At 40.8% G+C, this 19,377-nt stretch overlaps 1 protein-coding gene across 2 annotated transcripts in view; it reads right to left on the minus strand.

Annotated features, from left to right (window-relative positions):
- Positions 1 to 1,028: 1,028 nt before the first annotated feature.
- hip1 (huntingtin interacting protein 1) overlaps positions 1,029 to 19,377 on the minus strand; it is a 49,177-nt gene continuing 30,828 nt past the window's right edge. For both annotated transcript variants that reach the window (XM_079673718.1, XM_079673719.1), the window contains exons 11-31: positions 19,059 to 19,202; positions 18,466 to 18,560; positions 18,226 to 18,298; positions 17,887 to 18,070; positions 17,538 to 17,626; positions 17,219 to 17,335; positions 16,791 to 16,892; positions 13,848 to 14,042; positions 12,861 to 13,008; positions 12,678 to 12,764; positions 11,800 to 11,907; positions 10,537 to 10,673; positions 8,961 to 9,071; positions 8,683 to 8,741; positions 7,448 to 7,541; positions 6,588 to 6,688; positions 6,266 to 6,371; positions 6,000 to 6,123; positions 5,754 to 5,815; positions 3,664 to 3,781; positions 1,029 to 3,576 (exon numbers count right to left, since the gene is read on the minus strand). In XM_079673718.1, the coding sequence (XP_079529844.1) occupies positions 3,566 to 3,576; positions 3,664 to 3,781; positions 5,754 to 5,815; positions 6,000 to 6,123; positions 6,266 to 6,371; positions 6,588 to 6,688; positions 7,448 to 7,541; positions 8,683 to 8,741; positions 8,961 to 9,071; positions 10,537 to 10,673; positions 11,800 to 11,907; positions 12,678 to 12,764; positions 12,861 to 13,008; positions 13,848 to 14,042; positions 16,791 to 16,892; positions 17,219 to 17,335; positions 17,538 to 17,626; positions 17,887 to 18,070; positions 18,226 to 18,298; positions 18,466 to 18,560; positions 19,059 to 19,202 (2,265 nt within the window). In that variant the 3' untranslated portion in view covers positions 1,029 to 3,565. The remainder of the gene's footprint in view (positions 3,577 to 3,663; positions 3,782 to 5,753; positions 5,816 to 5,999; positions 6,124 to 6,265; positions 6,372 to 6,587; positions 6,689 to 7,447; positions 7,542 to 8,682; positions 8,742 to 8,960; positions 9,072 to 10,536; positions 10,674 to 11,799; positions 11,908 to 12,677; positions 12,765 to 12,860; positions 13,009 to 13,847; positions 14,043 to 16,790; positions 16,893 to 17,218; positions 17,336 to 17,537; positions 17,627 to 17,886; positions 18,071 to 18,225; positions 18,299 to 18,465; positions 18,561 to 19,058; positions 19,203 to 19,377) is intronic.

The raw sequence follows: 19,377 nt of genomic DNA on the forward strand, positions 1-19,377 counted from the left end.
TGTCCCGCTTAAAATCAATTGCTTTATGTAAACAAAGTGGCTTTTGAAGGGATTCAAATAATGAATATTTGGTTTGACTACAGCTGGTTTAAAGATTAAACTAGGTGAAAGTTAAATGAATGTTATATTATTATGCACCAGAGCGACGTTTTTAAAGGCAGAAGAGTTAATAACATCCAGAATCAATACAATGTTCTGTAACCAAATACATATTGAATTTCTGTGCAAACAACCCACTATTCAAAAAATAGTTCTGCCAGTGTCTCAGTGGGAGTCTTTTGCGCTGCAGAAACAAGAAGATAAGACTCTTATCAGAAAATGTAGTCGATCCTGGGAACCCAGATTAGGGATTTCTTTAATCTCAGCACAGTGGTTTTAGATTACATTACTTCATTTACTCAATGCGTCTAAACATATCAGTGTGTGTGGGCTATTTCGAGTCGTAATTGATTTCTACTGTGGAAAGAGCAGGCAAGTTAGAGTTGTAGCATCCACACACTTTCTATAAAGTTCAGTTTTTCTCTTATTTGACAATATTCTACTTTAAATTGAATGCCAACAAAGCACTTAACATTTTCAATGCTTTTACTGGAAAAGAGTCTTAACCTCCCATCAAATCAATGAAGTGCATTAGTATTGTAGCTTTGATGTAGATGTAAGGTTATTATACAGTGGAGCCACTTCTAGTGCTCACACAAACCCTTATTGTATCATTTTTATTAAACATAACCTAAATATTATCTCCTATCAGGAATGAACTAAAATGTGTTTTCCTTTTCTTGGATTTCCTCAAGGTTGTTCCCTGAACGTTGTCTGTTATCAGCAGGTAAGAGGATTAATAAAACAATGGCTGGAGCAATTTACCAATCAGCGATTATGTGACATCCAAGAATAACACAGTGTAGAGGATAGACAGTAAACACAGGGGAAAAGGGCGCAACTGTTTCTCTGCTAGCTGCATTCTGTACAAATATCTCGTTTCAGTATCTCAGCCGCTTTAAGATCACAAAAACCACAGTCACATCTGGTTCTGTATTAACGAGTTGAAATATTTATTTTAAAAACTGAAAAAATAAAAACAAACCCACCAACATAGTTTTTAGTATATCATACAAAGACATATTTCAATGTTGCTATGTGAGTATTTGTTTCTCTTTGACTACAGTGTGAGGCAGTTTGAAAGGCTGGCTGAGCTGGAGGACTACAGACACCAGAGAGGAGACACAGAGAGGTTAGCAACCAAACATCACTTTAGGTGCGTTCAATTCACCTTTTGATACACTTTAAATACTGTAAAGAAAGTGATCCCCGCCTTTTAAAATGGTATCTTTTTTGTTTTGTATTCCAAATGTTTACAAAATCAGATAACCAGGTGTGGACGAAGTGACAAAAAAACATTTCAAATCATTATTAAATAGATGTGAACCCAGGAGTACCGCCAATAATACTTGTTTGTTTTAACCTGCTTGGAGAAATAGTATTATCTAATGGGGGAACCAAATAAAGTTGGCTATTAAAACACTTCCGATTCATTCATCTGCTCCTGCAAGTAACTTTTTTTTAAAAGTTAGCCAGCTGAAGCAGAGTGCCGTAACAAAGTAAGTTAAGACACACAGAGACAAACTCCAAGAGAATCATCATGGCTGTCATTAAACGGAACAAAAAAATAAGGTTAAAATAACAGATGCCAACTCATCTCATGGTTTACACAAAGGCATGATCACAGTCCATTCAGTCCATCAGTCTCTGGAAAATCTGTGAAATAACAACCTCTCTCTCTCTCTCTCTTTCTCTCTGGTGGCCTTCGTGTGCACCATCTTTGTATCCTTAATTCAATTCAACTGAATCCTTACTTGGAGCGATGCAAAACAGTAATGCTTTTAGATTGAAAGTAAGCAAACGATTATTCCCAACCTTAGAAGGCCTGTAGTTTATATACACAGCTACTTGGTCATTAGGAGGCGATCGAAAACACTGCAGTCACTGTGCCGCACACTTTTAGAGTCCATTGCGACAGTTAGATAATGAAGGATCGTTGAAAACTGCACTTAACCATCAGTCCTGCAGGGCATGTGAAGAGGCATGATCATGTGATTAGCCGGATAAAACATTTCATACATTTGTGCAGCCTCTACTGTCCCAAAACATTCAAGTTCACCAGTCCAACTTCTGAGGAGTTCCTTTTGGGGCTCCTGCTGATTTCCTCTCTCGGTTTAACATCCTCTCTGGGAGAACGCTCGCTCGACTGCAATGTCCATGGGTGTAACCAAGCGAACGTCCTGGTTAGCAAACTGTCAGAAAACCCCCTCCAGAGCTGCTGCTTCTGTGACTGAGTTCTTATAATAATAATAATAATAATAATAATAATAATTCCTTACATTTATTATAGCGCTTTTTCCAGATGCTCAAAGCGCTTTACAAATACACATTACACACATATCATATATGTAACGGTCATGTACTGTGGACAATACCCACAGGAGCAAATTCACTGTTTCATCGAGGATATTTGTAAAAATATGCACCAATATGGATCTTAAACTGTATAATACATTGTTTGTTTTTGCTGCCAGACTTGAGCGGTTGTTGCTTTTTCTCTATATATAAAAATGGGTTTTTCCTCTCACTATCCACTCGAACCGGTAAAAAAAAAATGGGGAATGAAAAAAACGACCCCATTGTTTTTAGTGTTGGACAGATTCTCTCATTGTTACACCTCTGACGCTGAAGAGGTTGTTGGCAGTCTCAGCGCTCATAAGGAAAAGAAGAAAAATATATTTCCCTTTTCTGAAACCTTTCTCAGTTTAGAGCATTTTTTAAAGAGTTTCCATGCAAGCGTCTGTTAGAAGAAGAATAAAAAAACCAGAGGTCTGCTCGGGTAAACAGTCACGGTCGTTACGATGGTGGAGAGGTGAAAGGCAGAAAGTCCAGTAAACCAGCCAGTGAAGTGGTATGGACTTAATACGGTGATAACTCACAGTGTGAAAAGAATAGGAAGGAACTAGGGAGGAAGATAAAGTCATGTAAAGAGCAGCTCAGGCTCCCACAGCTTTAAAACACGTGTTTTAGTACGAGAACATGCATGCCATCTACGTAGCACAGAGACATGATTTGGGGGCTGGATGTCCGCTCTCACTGCTGAAAGGTTGTGCAGAGCATCCTGGGATGTCTTGAGTGGGAACTTGTGCTCGTAGCTTCTCCCTCCGTTTGTTGGAGTGCCGTTATTTAGAACCGGCGAAGAAAAAAGACAATAAATACTGGGATCCACTTCACTTCCAACGCTTTGCACCGACACAGTCCTGGGGGAGAGGCAACAGTAACATCCTCTTGTTCCTCCCTTTGACACCGCCCCGTCGCTGCACCCTTGGTTCCGTCCCTTATGGAAGCTTTTGGACATGGGTGGAGAAGTAGGTTTGGAAAAAAGAAGCACCTTTTAATTTGGCTTAGAGATAAACAAACAAAAAAGGGAGAATAAAACAAGGGAGAAAGAGAGTGAAGGGGGTTATAAATAGAAAGCGGCAGGCAGAAGCCGGTCTTCTGGTGGAGGAGGGAGACGACCCTGGTCTCAACCTGTCACTGTGGAGAAGAAGCAGAAAGAGGCATTTGAGTTGTTTATTATTTTTAGGGTATATTCTTAGTGCTGTAGTTGTCCTCTGTCCTCACCTTCCTCTCCATCGCCCCAGCCCTCTGCTACCCCCGCCAGCTCGTAATGTTTCTTCCTCAGCTCGCCGAGTCGCTCGCGCTCCTTCTGCAGACGGGTCTCCAGCTCCAGAACCAGAACCTGAGGAAACAGACCCACACTTATCATCTCCCTGAAGCCGTTTACTTCGCCTCACTAACCACAGAAAGCCTCACATCTTAAAAAGATCATTGCTTTTGAGTGACATACAGAAAATAGATGGATGAAGAACAGGCTAAGTGGGAACAAATAGTGCTTTATGTGGGGGAATCATGCAGGATTCAAGATTAAAATACTGCTCGTTATTTTTATAATTTTCCCTATGATCAACTGGCCGTTATAGGAGGCCACTTTAATATACAGTTAATAATTCAGATTACTTTAATGTCCATCAGATTGAAATGTTTCTGGCACTGGCATTTAAGACACATACAAACTATTTCAAGGCAATGGATTTTTTTTTTATCTTCTCCAACTTCCCTATGTCTGTGAATGCTTTCTAAACAATCAGCATTGGTACATGTTAGGATTTATTTGAATATACAAGATTGTCTATAGAACAATAACACAATGAGAGTTGAGATCGGTTCCCGACAAGCCTTGCTTTCCAGGGAAAATGAAGTCTCGGCTAACGGCAGAGAGGAGGTGCGTCAACTAATGCTCAATCAAAACAGGAAGAGCTCATTTGTTTTCCTGGTAGCCATCATTAGTTATCTTAAGTTACCAAAGAATGTCATGTCATTGCTTTACAGTAACTATTCCCAGTAGTGGAAATGGAGGACAATAAGACAATTAAAGCAACTATGGAAAATAAGATGCAGTTTGCATCCTGTGTTGTGGGTGGTTGCTAGGCTCTGAAATAAACCAAAAAGCGATCCGGTTCCCTTTGAGACAGAAAGGATAATTCTACTTGGAAATGCTAGGGAGGGAAAAGTTGAAAAGTTGTGTGGTTCTACATTAGGACTTCATTAAATTCACATCAAATAGAGGCACGCTGTGCATTTACAACAATGGGCCATGTGTGCAAGCAGGTCAAGACCTTTCTGTGTTTTTCTTTCAGTGTCAGGGGCAGCAGAGCCAAAGCACAGAGAGAAGTGTTCACACGGGTCTGACATACGACTTCTCAATGGACAAAGAACAATACATCTACTGAGTGGAAACTTTATTAGCCCTAATAAAGTATTAAAGGTTTCACGTCATGCTTTTCCAGTTATTACCCGTACCCTTGTGTGTTATGTAGCTTTTTCTGTATGTAAACGGTCTGCAAAGTCACAAACCCTCAAAGTACACCCTGTAGCGAGTACAACTCAGACACAGAACGCCTCGTTGGAGATTTATATTTTTCCATTTTTTTCTTCCTGAGTATGGTGACGTAACCATGCCCAGGTCCAAATGGACCAATCCGTGGAGCTCCTCACACACACACTCACTCAGCCTTATCTTATCTCAGCTGAGACAGCCAGGCTGTGAGTGTGTGTGTGTGTGTGCGTGTGTGTGCTCAGGCTGAGTTCAGGTGAGCTTTGCAGTGTCTCGCAGACCCCACGCAGCAACCAGGAAACGACCCCAGTAATCCAGCTCACACTGTCCGCAACAGCGAGCCCCGCAACGTCGCGCCAACATGACACCCAGCCCCCACGCAGCATTCTCATCTGTTTGTCATTACTGGTGTCATTTTCTGGTTGCTAACAAACGCCATTGTAACACATAATCAATGATATTCCGCTGTAACGGTGGTGGACTCATCAGAACAGAGTGGGCGAGCTGACCAATCAGAGCACAGTGGGCTCATAGAGAGGGGGGGCAGGAGCTCCAACAAGACGTATAGGACAGAGTGAATACACATACTATACAGAGATGCTGTATGAGAAACCAATGTGAGTTTGGAACATTGAACAATGTAAATCTATTCTAGGATACCTCAACAATGGAATTATGATCAGTAGAAATGGCCATGTCATGGGACCTTTAAATAAGTCTTTCCTAAATAGTTTTGCTTCTCTACTTAATTTTAAACACGTTTGAAGCTATGTGGCTTATTGAAATGGTTATATGTTTGCTGTGTTTTGATTCTTACCTGCGCATCCATCTCTTGTCTTTTGATCTGCGTGAGAGTCATGCTGGAGAAGTCCATCGTATCTGAGCACCAAAAACAATTCATGATTATTTTCAAGAACTACTACGTTTTTCTTCCTTTTAACTAAGAAAATAATAAGAAACAAACTCAACATTTTGTCTTATGATATAAAAAAACCCCTCAAACATACAAAGTAAATCAATGACACTGTTAACCAAATGATCTAACTTCATGTGATTGTCTCACCTTTCTCTTCGATCTGGGACTTCCCAGACTTGGTGGAGGCCACGACGGCTGCAGTCGCCTGTGTGACGCCGCGGGACGCCTGCTGGAGGCGCTGCAGGTTAGCGCTGTCTTTGTCTGCTTTCACCTACAGGAAAAAGACAATAGACATGATATCCACAGCATGGAATCGGTGCTCAGAAATGACTTACTTTAACCTCATCAGCATAGCAAATACCACACAATTTAGACTATTCCTCCCCCCAAGAGAACGAAAATGAGGTGCTCACCTTGGATGCAGCCACTAGCTGTGCTGTGCTGGCAGCTATTTCATGTGAACACACCATCAGCTCCTCAAACTTCCCTTTGCCCTGAACCACCAGATCAGCAGCATCTCTGAAACAACACAATGATGAGGTGAGGATCACTTTGATCACAACACAGTGAGAAACGCCTGACGTATGATTGACCCTCCATGCTAATTTAGGCCTGATTTGCTGCTTTGTTTGTCTGTTATCTATTTCCTCGTAATTCTGTAGGACAATAAGACTTAAAACACTGTTATCCTCTGCAGTGAGTTGAAGTAACCCAGAGGGGACGAGTGATACTTACACCATGACAGTGGCGCCCCATCCCACTGCTTTGGAGGCAGAGATCAGGCCCTCAGTCCAGCGGGAGTTCTTGGCATAAAATTCCTTCATGGAGGCTGCCCCCTGGTGGACAAAAGAGATATATAAAGAAATGTTATAAAACATGTTTCATCATGACACACTTCCTAAACTCTTGAGCAAGAGTGCAGGGCTTCAACTTATGCTTCTTTAAAAATATCTATTAATATAACAATTGTTTTGTTGAATCATCTTTTAATTGTTTAATCTATAACCTGTCAAAAAATTGTGAAAAATGCTTCAAAATCACAACTAACCAGAGTCCAAGACGATATATTTGTATTGTCTATTTAAAGTCCAAAACTGTACCAATTTAATTTACTCTAATGTGATATGAGGAAAAGGTCATTTCTTGACTTATGGTTACAGCTCTAGTCTGGACACAGTATGATGCAATCAAATACTACACGCTGCAATAAATGCACTTTAAAATATGTTGGGAGTGTGAGAAGAGACTGCATTATACTGTAAGACGTTTTAATCAAAACAATTCTTGGTAACAAGTTATTTTATCATGGTAAAAAAGACAAAATCACACATTTCTTGAACCACATATTTACATAAAACTGACCTCATTTCCTCCAAACTTTGCATATTTGAATATATAGTCTACCCATCAGGATTAAAAGAATGCACAGCTGCAAATACTTATATCAGCTAGTAAGGAGAAAGTAGATGTTAGAACTAGTGAAATTATGCATAAGATCTTGTGAATGTTTTTTTATAATTTCTTTTTTAATGTTAAAAGCTGTATTTTACAGTCTATGGTTAACACGCAGAAGAAGAACCTGCAGTGTAACTCACCCTGCCGCTTTCCACGATGTCCCTTTGCAGACTTTTGGAAGAGACAACGAGCTGCTTGATCGCCTGCATCAGCTCCGTGCAGGACGCCAGAATCCTGCAGAGGGCGACAGAGCAGAGGACAAACACTGTCACTGGAAATCTACAGCTGCTAGCTTCTGTATTTCAACCATCCTGGAACATTTTAAATATGCAGCATAAAACAGAAAGAAATAAGCTTCTACGCTATTTGGAAATAGCAGTTAAGTAAGTCTTATATTCTAGGGTTTGTAGCTGCAATAATTGTTTGTTTTGTTTCTAAATGTCTCTCACTGGTGCTGCTGTTACTTGGAAAAAGATCCCTTAATTATCAAGTCAGAGAGAACAGAGGAGCACAGAAAATCTAATTGGCTTAATTTAGACACAAAGAGCATTAGTGTGCACAGATTGGATTAACATCTAAACCCTACAATACTCTAGCTTCGTATGATTTAGAGAAGATGCATGCAGCAACATCAATACAGCAGTGAAGTTTAAATCAGTGTCTCATCAAAGATTTGTGAACTTCCTGGATGTTTGAGTTGAACCTTAAAGGTTGAAAGTACTAACGATAAGACATCTTTACGGCTCCAGATAAACGTGACTGACATTACCAGCATTACAACTACAGAATGCCCACTTCAGAAACTCATTTCAGGCTGGCTTGGATGAAGAACTGCAGAACAACATGATGTGCTCAGACTTCACAGTTTGCATAGGCTGCGTGGCTGAACTGATAGCATTCTCTTCACGTCCCTCCTCAGTGTGTGACCGTCTGAAATATCATGTGATGTGTGCATCTCTATTTCCCCCCTGCATATCATTGCCTTCGTTTGAATCCATTACATGTTGTGGTCAGCTCTTTCACAAACAAATAATTCGAGGCCTGGCTCAATAACAGATGAATTGGTTCCTCCTCCTATCTTTGAGCAACTCCATTTGTCTTTAAACTGAGCTATCAGCGGTTGTTGATTTGCAAGTGTATGGTTAAGTTATGGATCCTTCTTTAATCTTAATACAAACTAAGATAAAGTCATAAAGAAATCTGTTTGAGGCTCAACTGAAGCACAATTCAGTCAAATGTGATGTTACTGTAAAGCCTAATGAGATTGAGATGAGTTCGAGACTATTTAAGTACTTCTTTAATTAACGTTAAAACGTATTTTTGATATCATTATTGTGATTGTCCAAATGCATCTTATTTTGTATCTGTGCTTTACCTCTCATTGACTTCCATGTGGATTCCCTTATCACTTGCTCGAGACTTGTTGAGCATTTCCTGTTTGGAGGCAAAGGAGAGACAAAAAAACCCACTTTGAAGTTAATACTGTTGGAAAGTTAAACCCAGGGGCTATGTTTTTTACACAGCTTGCAAAGAGCTTTACAGAAACACACACATACACAGCTAATAGCAAGTGCATTTACAAACACATCTCCCACCAGATGACCGCAGCTTAACACACACTTTACACACACTTTACACACACTCTTCACACACCTCTATCCTGGCAGCAGCAGACTCCACAGCAGCGGAGGTGGCAGACATTTCCTGCTCCACCATATCTCCCAGCTCCCCCTGCTGCAGCTCCAACCCCCGAGGACGCAGTTTCTGAACAAAGACATATGAAGAGATGAAGAGATGTCAGTAAAAACAATATCTACACTTTCTCCCTGGCTAGATTCTGTGAAAGGTGGGATTATAACTAGGGATGTAACGATACCAAAAAACTCACGGTACGATAATATCGTGATAAAAAGTTCACGGTACGATATTTATCGCGATATTGAAAAATAAAGGGAAAAAATGTGATTTAAATTTTTTTTTTTTTTAAATTAAATAATACATCTGATTTGTACAGTATTTTAGTAGGATAGTAGTATTTTAAAGTGTCAGCAATATAATAATCAAACCCTGCAATAGAATACATCAAGTTTCACTTTAGTTTTTCAAGTAACTCAACTCTAACTCACTCACTCAGCATCATCAAGGTTTTCTTTTAGGAATATGAGCATGTCCACATTTCCAGGTAGAAGCTGGGATGTTTGGGCGTTTACAATATCCCCTGCTGTGGAAAAAACTCTCTTGCTTGGTACTGATGTTGCTGGGACAGAGAGATATGTTTTGGCCATGGGCGAAAGCAGTGGGTCAAACTATGCATTGTCTCTCCACCACTTCAAAAACAATACCGTTTCTGCCAAGAAGGTGAGGCTTATTGACAGGGCGAGATATAAATATACTGTTGGTACTTGTCAATGTCTCTAGGTATGTTCATGTAGCCCTGTAAATACGATGTCCTTTTGTGTTATCTGTTGTTTTATGTTCATGTTGTAACCTACTTGTTGCCATGTTGGACAGGTCTCCCTTGAAAAAGAGATCGATGATCTCAATGGGACCATCTGGTTAAATAAAGTTTTTTTTTTTTTTTATTATAATTTTTTTTTAAAGAGAAAATTAAAAAAAATCGCGGTATATTTTGTCAGTCTCACGACGGTATTGAGACTTCTATTTACCGCAATATCGCGATATTCGATATATCGTTACATCCCTAATGATAACATATTTATCCAGTTTTGAGCAATGTAATATCTCACATTGGGGCAAATCTGCTCAAAAATGGTCATCATTCCCATTGTCAAAATCAGCTAAATATGTATTTAATGACATTAAAGAGTCTTAGATCACACTAATCTACATTGCAAACACCAGCACGTCGCTTTAAAACTTTAACAGATTGAGACTTTGTGTAACTGACTGGATCGTGCATACTGCTAATATCATCAATCCTGGCCAACCAGTGGCAACAAAAAAGGCACTTTAAATTCTAATTCTCCTGATGGATTTCATTGCAGCCCGTTTGCAGCAGACGGCTGCAGTGCTCAATACTGGACCAATTTTTTTAAACACTTGTTCCCATTAGTCATTTAAGGCACAAAAATCCAGGTTAAAAATAAGAAAGGCTCCTTTTAAGCTAATCACTGTTCTCATTATACAGCCACTCTGGGGATACTTTGGCACATTTTATGATTAGGGAGTGCAAATGTTGTATGTGTATAGTATAGTAGTGAGTATGGACCTCTGCAGTGGCCAGGATGGCCTCCAGAGCGGCCTTCAGCCTGCTGTTGTCTGCTGCCGTCAGGCTGTCCCTCTGCTTCATCAGGCCCAGCAGGTCCAGAGCTTCAGCGCCGCACAACTTCACACTGTCTGACAGGGCTGAGACAAGGACACACAGGGCATTAAAGTGTGTAAAACATATACACAAAGGAAAGCACCACTGATAATATTAAATATAGATACACTTACAAGAGTTAAAGCTAACAAATGTGATGCTGCAAAATCATTCACACTTAATTGTCTGTTAAATTACCATATCATTTATTCTGTTAACTCTGATATGCATCAGCGCCACTAGCGGCTGCAGCTGCAGTGTTAATTATACTGATGACATCCCCTCAGGCAAAGTGTCAGCTGACAGCTGAAACAGCCGCTATGATCTGATAGGAGGAAGAGGGGAAACCAAAACTACAGCAGCTGCCCGCCTGTTTTTATAGCTGCAGGACAGACAACTGATGTGATCAGATTGAAGAAAAGCTTTTGAATGCTGCATTCAAATGTTTCCACAAAGTAAAACCTACTGTTATATACGGTTTATGGATCAAACATGGGGTCAGCATTTATTTTCAGGGTCAAGCTTCAATTGTTGCTTCAGTTCGACCCAGTTTGGATTCTATGTTATGAAACTTGATTGTAGTGAAAGGACTGCAGGCCAGAGCTCCATTATATTTAGGCATGCTTAGACTGGCCCAGGCTGCTCACATCTCCCAGGGGAGCAAAACCCTGCAAACATCACACTGAAGGAAGTCAGCTACTTTATTTCACTTGTTTATCTCTAACTGCAGGACATTGAGATATAAACACTAAAACAAGATCTAAAACACTAACAGCAGAGATAGAGACGACAGTTTTGGCTTAAAATGCCAAACCTTACAGTACACGTATAACACATGAGGAGATATAAATTACCTAATGACATGTCACAACATGTTTCAGAAACTGACTTACCCACAGATTAATATCAGGAGATAATTATCACACACACACACACACACACACACACACACACACACACACACACACACACACACACACACACACACACACACACACACACACACACACACACACACACACACACACACACACACACACACACACACACACACACACACACACACACACACACACACACACACACACACACACACACACACACACACACACACACACACACACACACACACACACACACACACACACACACACACACACACACTCTTACCATCAGCTTGCTCCACAGGCACCATGTGGGAGGTGGCGCTGCCCTGAATGATGGTGTCTCCCACCAGGTGGCCACACTGGGTCACCACTCGAACCAGCTCAGATACACCTAGAGGAAACAAGTGATTTTTTAGGATTCCCATTATTAACAAATACTAAAAACATACAACTATATATTTATGCTTCCTGCCCTCTCGCTTCAATTTATTTTGTTCTTTGATATTACTCCCAAATTTGAATTACACACTAGCTCAGCCCGCACACACCGGTTCTTCGTCCTCACAGGTGTTTCCACTTATTTTGACTGATTAGATCTCTTCTCTGGTTGGATCTGCACAGACATGCTTTTTATGATATTTCCCTCACTAGCTTCTCAGCTAGGTTGCACCTGCTCACTTTTTGAAATATTGCATAATTCTCTGCATAGTTTCCCAAAGGCCCATCTTCAGTTAATCACTGGAAACACTTGTGTGGATATAATGGGATTTCAAAATGATAATTATTTTAAAAGTCTGTGGTTTCAACTACGTTATTCATGAACATTTTGTGTAGATAAACAGTTATCGAACGGCACTAAAGCATCAGTCAAAATGTCTGATTATATTTCATAATGTTGATACATACAGAATCTAAATCCACCTTTTTGTTTGCCGCTTTTAATAAATGAAATAATCTCTTATTTCTAACACAGTACTTATTCTTGTATTTTGTACCAGTCTTATTCGATGTTGACCCTATTTTTATTTGATTAATGACTGTTTTTTCATTCTATAGTGTTATTATGTTGCATGACGCCCAAGGGCATCTAATGGTTCTCATTAAGTACTTTGAGAAATGTGTGACACAAATAAACTGGCCTTGCCTTAAAAACGCTCTCACCTGTGTTGTCAGCCAGGAAGGCCTCTCTGGCAGAGTGGAGTCTGTCCATACAAACTAAAGAGGCCTGACATCTGGATGCTAGGTAGTCTGCACAGATAAACAAAAACAAAGAGCTTAGAAACCAACACGTAGGCATGCACACAAACACTACACACAGTGCTAACTAGCATCAGCAGCTCTGACCTGCGGAGCTGGTGCAGCTGATGTGTGCCGGGTCGTTGATCTGAGCCAGTGAGTCCGTGATGATCCTCTCTGCCTCCTCCAGAGCTCCCTGCAGGCCGGACCAGCGCGCCGCCACCAGCTGGCTCTCCAACGCCTGCTCCCTGCTCTCCTGGGGACGCAAACACACACATAAAAGCCTTTAATAGAAAGTGACATCAATTATTTTCGGGCAGCACCTGGAAGCTTTTTGACATTCTCCTAGGTCTTTCAGGTTCATATGAGTTCACATTATCATTAGATAGAATCAGAGGATGAAACCCTCTTTAATGGTCACACATGCAAACAGCACACACAGTGACATTTGACCTCTGCATTTAACCCATCCTAGTATTAGGAGCAGTGGGCAGCTATTATAATATTTTATATTCCATTTACTTGTATATAGACTCTTCTTGCACTATTTCTATTATATTTGTATTTACTTGCACTATTTTATCTGTTTTATTTGTTCTAGGTCCTATATATATGTTGCACTTTTTTTTTTCATCTACACTGTAAATAATGTGCAAATGACAATAAAGCCTTGAATTGAAAATGAATTGAATTGAACAGTGCCCGGGGAATTATTGTTATTTGGATGGTCTATGTTGTACGTTTATTAAGTTATTCTGCAACACAACATACAGTATATTGCATGTCTGTCTGTCCTGTCCTCTAATGCCCACCCTGGGGTGTCGTTTTTCACCCATTAAATTGTACAGTAAGTTTGTTTGTGGAGTTTTGCCTTGTGTATTGCAAGAGTCTAGGGACAGAGAGTGTCATATACTGTGGGTAAAGCCAACTGAGACAAATGTGTATTTTGTGATATTGGGCTAAAGCTCCAAATGTTAGAATTAAGAGGCTCATTGGACATGCTGGGTCCAGTTCTTGCTACAGCAACATCTAATGATTTATTCAGCTCATTCAGAAAGTGGATTAGGAAAGATGTTTTATAAAGTGATCAGGTACCTTCTCATTGAGCTGATTCTGCAGCGTTTCGGCTGCCTTCACCCCGCTCTCCCTCTCAGTCGCCAGCGAGCTCTGGACTTTCTCCAGCTCCTCCCCCTGCACAGCTAGCTCCGCCTCCACCTTTGACAAAGACTGCACAAGCTCCGCCTTCTCAGACTCCAGGGCGACCAGCTGGGTGCCGAGAACTTCACTCGACTGTGTGGACAAAATAAAAGATGGAGGGATAAAAGGGAAATGTGAATTTGAGGAACAATGAACCCACAGGAAGGCATGGTTAGGATAATAGGTAGCTGTCATGACATGTCAGGATGTGGTGTAATGCGACTGCTCTGACCTCACAATAAAAAACACTCTTTATCTCCAGAACTTTGATTACAACAATATGTTCTTCATTTCAGTTTGTGGAGAGGCGTACAGTCTCCAGGAGTTTGGGTTGAGGTGAAGTTTACAATCAAACAAAGACCGGGAAGATGTGGTTATGCAACTTGCCTGAAACAAACATGAAGTCTGGCAACACAGTGGGGAGTTACATCAGATCCTGTGTACTTTACAAAATAACATCTTTAAACTGTTAACTACTGAGGTGAGTGCTTTAGAAGGTAAGAAGTGTGAAACTTACAGCCTGAGTCCCAGCAGGTCCGACAGAGAGGGAGAAATGTTGAGAAATGAAGAGAAACAGTATTAAGAATCTGGATGTAAACTGTGCGGCAGGAGCAAGTGAGAGCTGGAGGAGTGTGACAGGAGCGATGGAGCGTGGGCTGTGTATGAAAAGAACTATGGAAATTGTAAAGATGGAGGAGGCGGAGAAAGAGGAGGACAGAAAAAGTGACAGAGGGGACAAGTAGTGGCTACAAAAGTAGCTTGTCATGAGGGGGAGGCGGAGATGGAATAAAACATGTGGAATTGGGCCAGAGGGAATCGAGAGCATCAGTGGGGTTATGTTGTTTAAAAGGCATAACTTCATGGATTATTAAACTAGCACTTTGTATGGCCTTCAGATTGAAGCTAGCTGCTCAAAGAAACAAACTAACATGAGTATACTGACCCATTTACACAAGCAGATGTTTGGACAAGGTTTGACTGCCTCTGTGTTTTCATTTTGGTCTCTTCTTTTAGTCGCCTGTTACAAACATCATCTTTATGCAGAGATGACAAACGATGACAAACGCAGGCCGAGAGAGGATCAACAGGAAGACAAGCAAACTTTTGTACTACCGTTTAAGCAATTTGCCCCATGATGAGACAGAAATGTGTTAGCATATCTCTTGTGTCAGAGACTGCATGTGGTTGATATTTGGTTCTGCAAAGGACAGTCAGTGACTAAGAGGGGATATTGCATAACAAATGATAAAGAACATGAAATGAAGGGGGACAGATGTGTTATAGAGGACAAGACATGAAGTGCAAACACTAAGAAAATGAGAAAATGGTATTGATAATTATACTGCATCATACAAGCTCAACTTTCACATTACAGTCAGGATTCACAGTCTCGAGTTCTTGAAACTCTAGTCAGGATGTAGTTTTCATAATGTGAACATTGCCTTATTGTTCCTGGTTAAAGGTCCCATGTCATGGCCATTTCTACTGATCATAATTCCATCGTTGAGGTCTACTAGAATAGATTTATATTGTTCAATTTTCCCCCCCCCCCCCCCCCTTCCCTATGAGCCCAGTGGCCGTCTGCGAGACAGCGAGACACAGCGAAACCCACACAAACTCACAGCCTCGCCGCGTCCCGCCGTCTCAGGGAGGAGAAATTGGCAGAGCTGCATCTGAGAAAAGATTGAGTGTGTGTGTGTGAGGAAGTCACATTTGGACCAATCCACCGACTTAACGTAACGGCTCCACGGATTGGTCCATCACTGTACTCAGGAAGAAAACAATGGAAAAAGAGAAATCTCCAACGAGGCGTTCTGGGGCAGCATAGACAGGTCTTTTCTGTGTTAGAGTTCTACTCCCTACAGGGTGTACTTTGAGGGGTTGTGACTCTGCAGACCGTTTACATGCAGAAAAACCTTCATAACACACAAGGGGATGGGTAATAACCGGAAAAGCACGACATGGGACCTTTAAAGTCAGTTTGACTTTCCACAAATACAGGAATGAGCGTCTAAGATGTAACCAACACTTACGAAAATGCTACAAAACGGTGTAAAAAAGCGAGATAAGCAAATAATTGATGACTATAATAAGGTTGCATGACGCAGACATTTTTCGATCTCCTCCAGACTGTGCTCCATTAGGATCACCCCGGTCTGTTAGTCATGGTGAAAAATGTCACATCATTAATTACTTTACCCTATCCTGTAGCAGCCACTATAATCTCTTTAAATTGGGACTGTTATAAATGAGTTTAGAAACTTATTTTACAGCAACTTTAGAGGTCTAGTGAGCAAGCTGCTGTTAAGCCAGGACTGGGCTGTATGTGAAATACTGTTATTTCATTACTAACACACAATATACCCCCTATATGTACATATATACTGTATATAGAGCCTTTGTGTATTTATTCATGTTTTCATTCCTTCTTCTCATTACATTCGTGCAATAATGTTGGTCAAATATATGTTAGAGCGTTTTAAGCATGTTTCTCTTTAGTGATGTTATGTTAAATGTCTGTTTCCTTGTATCTTGTGTTAAATATTTGTTGTTGTTGATGTTGCAAATGGAGCTGCTATGATGCAAGAAAAAATGTGGACTTGATCTGTCAATAAAGTTTGATCGTATCATATCAACTTGTCAATTGCAATCACGCCTGATTGTATATTTGATGTCGTATTTTTCATTATTTATGTCTTCCCATCAGTTATAATTTTCATCTTCCTTTATCTTTTATTGCTGGGCCGTTCTTTCTCGTCCAACACATTTTTATAATAGCGTTGACCCTGATTTAAAGTGCAAACAGCTATAAAGTAAAAACTGAAAGTGTAAGTATCTGACCTGCTGTGTTGAGCCTACGGTCGTCTTCAGGGAGTCCAGCTCCGTCCGGCTGGAAAGCAGCTCTCTCTGCAGATGCTGAAGCTGCTCCAGCTGCTCCTTCTCCTGAAAAACAGAGTCAAAATCTCACTTTAGAAATCTCTCATCAGCTCAGTTTGTAAAGCTTAATAATAACTTTTTCCACAGACACAAATATACACTTTTATAAAAGGGGAATTTCAGAGAACAGAGTTTACAATGGAGTTTGTTGGACCTTTTTAATGGAATGTGAATCCCGAAGAAACTAATCTAAAAGGTCATTATTTGTTCTCCTGCACCCTGAGGTTCAGCACTGTTGGACCCAGAGCCAATCATTGGACAGATAAACGCTGAGTTGGAGAACGGGGCTGGGCGTGTTTTTGCAGTGATAACAAAATTCATTTCGTACACACCTGTTTTTCTGCGACGTCCTGAGCGGCCTTCACTTTCTCTTGCATCTCTCTCCTCACTTCATCCACTTCATCCTGAGCCGCCCGAGCCAGCGTAATCTGCCGGGTCACCTCTGCGTTCTGCACGCACACACATAAACGGACATGGGGCACAGATGCCGACACGCAGAGAAAAAACCAAAAATAATCAGGACAGAGGCTGGATTTTTAGCTTGGGGGATATTTAAAAAAGGATAGCAGAAGGACAGGACTAAATATAACTTGGATGGTTTTTTTTAAAGAGGGATTTATTGGACATGAAGAAGTCAGACTTTTCTCTCACCTTCCTCAGCAGGTCTGCATGACTCTGAACCAACTCTGAGTACTTCTCCTTCAGTTTGGTGTAGCGCTGCTCATTGGCCTGAGCTTTTTCTGTTTAAAAACACACAACGGAATGACAGGCATTAACAGATTATAAGCAGGCACAATAATTAATCTGCAGGTAAATCATGGCTCCAACAATTCAGTTCCCAAAAGGAGTGGGGATTTGTCAGACAAAAAAGAAATGAGGGCAAGAATGCTTTAATGATAACTAATATGATGGATTGATATATTTATCAGAATCATATCTTTACACCCATAATAATGTGACCAAGAAGCTTCCTGCTGCAGAGACAGATGTCCCGCCTTACTCTCTATCTCCGTCAGGCTCCGCTGCTCCTTCTCCGTGTCCTCTCGGACCCTCCGCAGGTCGTCCAGCTCTGCCTTCAGGAACTCGCTCTCTCCTGCCGCCTGCAGCCTCAGGTGGCTCTGCTCCGCAAGCTCCGCCTCCAACTCACTGACACGCCCCCTCAGTGCCTGGCACAAGCGACCACTCTGGGGAGGGAAAGATATAGAAAAAGAGATGGGAGAGTGAGCTAAAATACATTAGTTCTGGGAATGTTGTGAGAGAAATTATATTTGTAAGATAACTATGCAGGCCAATTAGGGAATCGATGATCATAATTACAATACATAATTAGATTCTTTACCTCCAGTCGGAAAGACTCAAGCTCTTCTTTTAGGGCCTGGATCTCTCTCGTCAGCTGTTCAATCAGACGATCTCTGGAGGTTGCAGGCAAAACATCAATCATGAAATCCATTACATTTTCAAGGTAACAGATGTATTGAAATTCCGGTTGATTCTGGTCCAGAGTTTTGTATTTTATGTCCATGTTTACATAATGAAATCAAAGGTCTACTGTGTATCTCTGTTGTTTTTCAGTCCTTACCTGTCATCCTTGCGCATGCCGTTCTGACTGAAGTTGAAAGGGTCGACTGCAGCCGTGGTGCCAAACAGGTCATCAAACTTCGTCTCCAAAGGAGCCTTTTAGAAAAGGTTAAAGAAAAAAAATCAAAATCATCAAAATAAATCTAAAAATTGGCATAATTTTATTATTTCATTTGTTGTCAGTTATTATGAAACATAATACATTACTGCCTTTATAACTGCATGTATTCAAATATGCTTATATATACACTCAAGATACTCATCATCCATCAATTGTTTCCATATGCCCATATAAGGTCAATGTGAAAAATAAGACAGATGTATTTTCAACAAACGGCTATGGGAAAGGCAATATGTTTAACACCATGACAGTAAAGTTTGACTAACTATCTGTATATAAATGTGTTTTTACAAGTCTATTCACATCTACACTGCTGGCAAGTTACATCCTGCTTTGATCTCCTTCAGTTCAAAACGATCTCATGACTACTCCCAAAAACACAACGATCCCCTTGTTTGTTTGGATCGCTGACTTCAACAGCACATTACATTTACAGAAGGCACCGTTCAGTGATACTTGTCATGTTTAGTTACCGGCATCACAGGTACGTCCATGTCCACCAAGTCGTCTGTCTCCACCACGTGCTCCGACTCGGGGGACGACGACTCGGCGGGGATCACCACCACGGGGCTGATGTGCTCCGACAGAGCCGACGCACGCAGGAAGTTGGGAGGGTTCTGCAGGAGCCAACAATTGTAATGTTTAATAACTATGGTTTTGGGTTATTATTTTTCTATAATACAATTATCCCAAAATATCTTAACAGGGTATATGGAGGAATCCTGAAGTCAAATGTAATACTTTTGAAGACCTCATCGCCACTTGGAGTTTTAACCGGTTACATTGGCAACA

This window comes from Notothenia rossii (assembly GCF_949606895.1).
Source record: "Notothenia rossii genome assembly, chromosome: 4".
Lineage (NCBI taxonomy): Eukaryota > Metazoa > Chordata > Actinopteri > Perciformes > Nototheniidae > Notothenia > Notothenia rossii.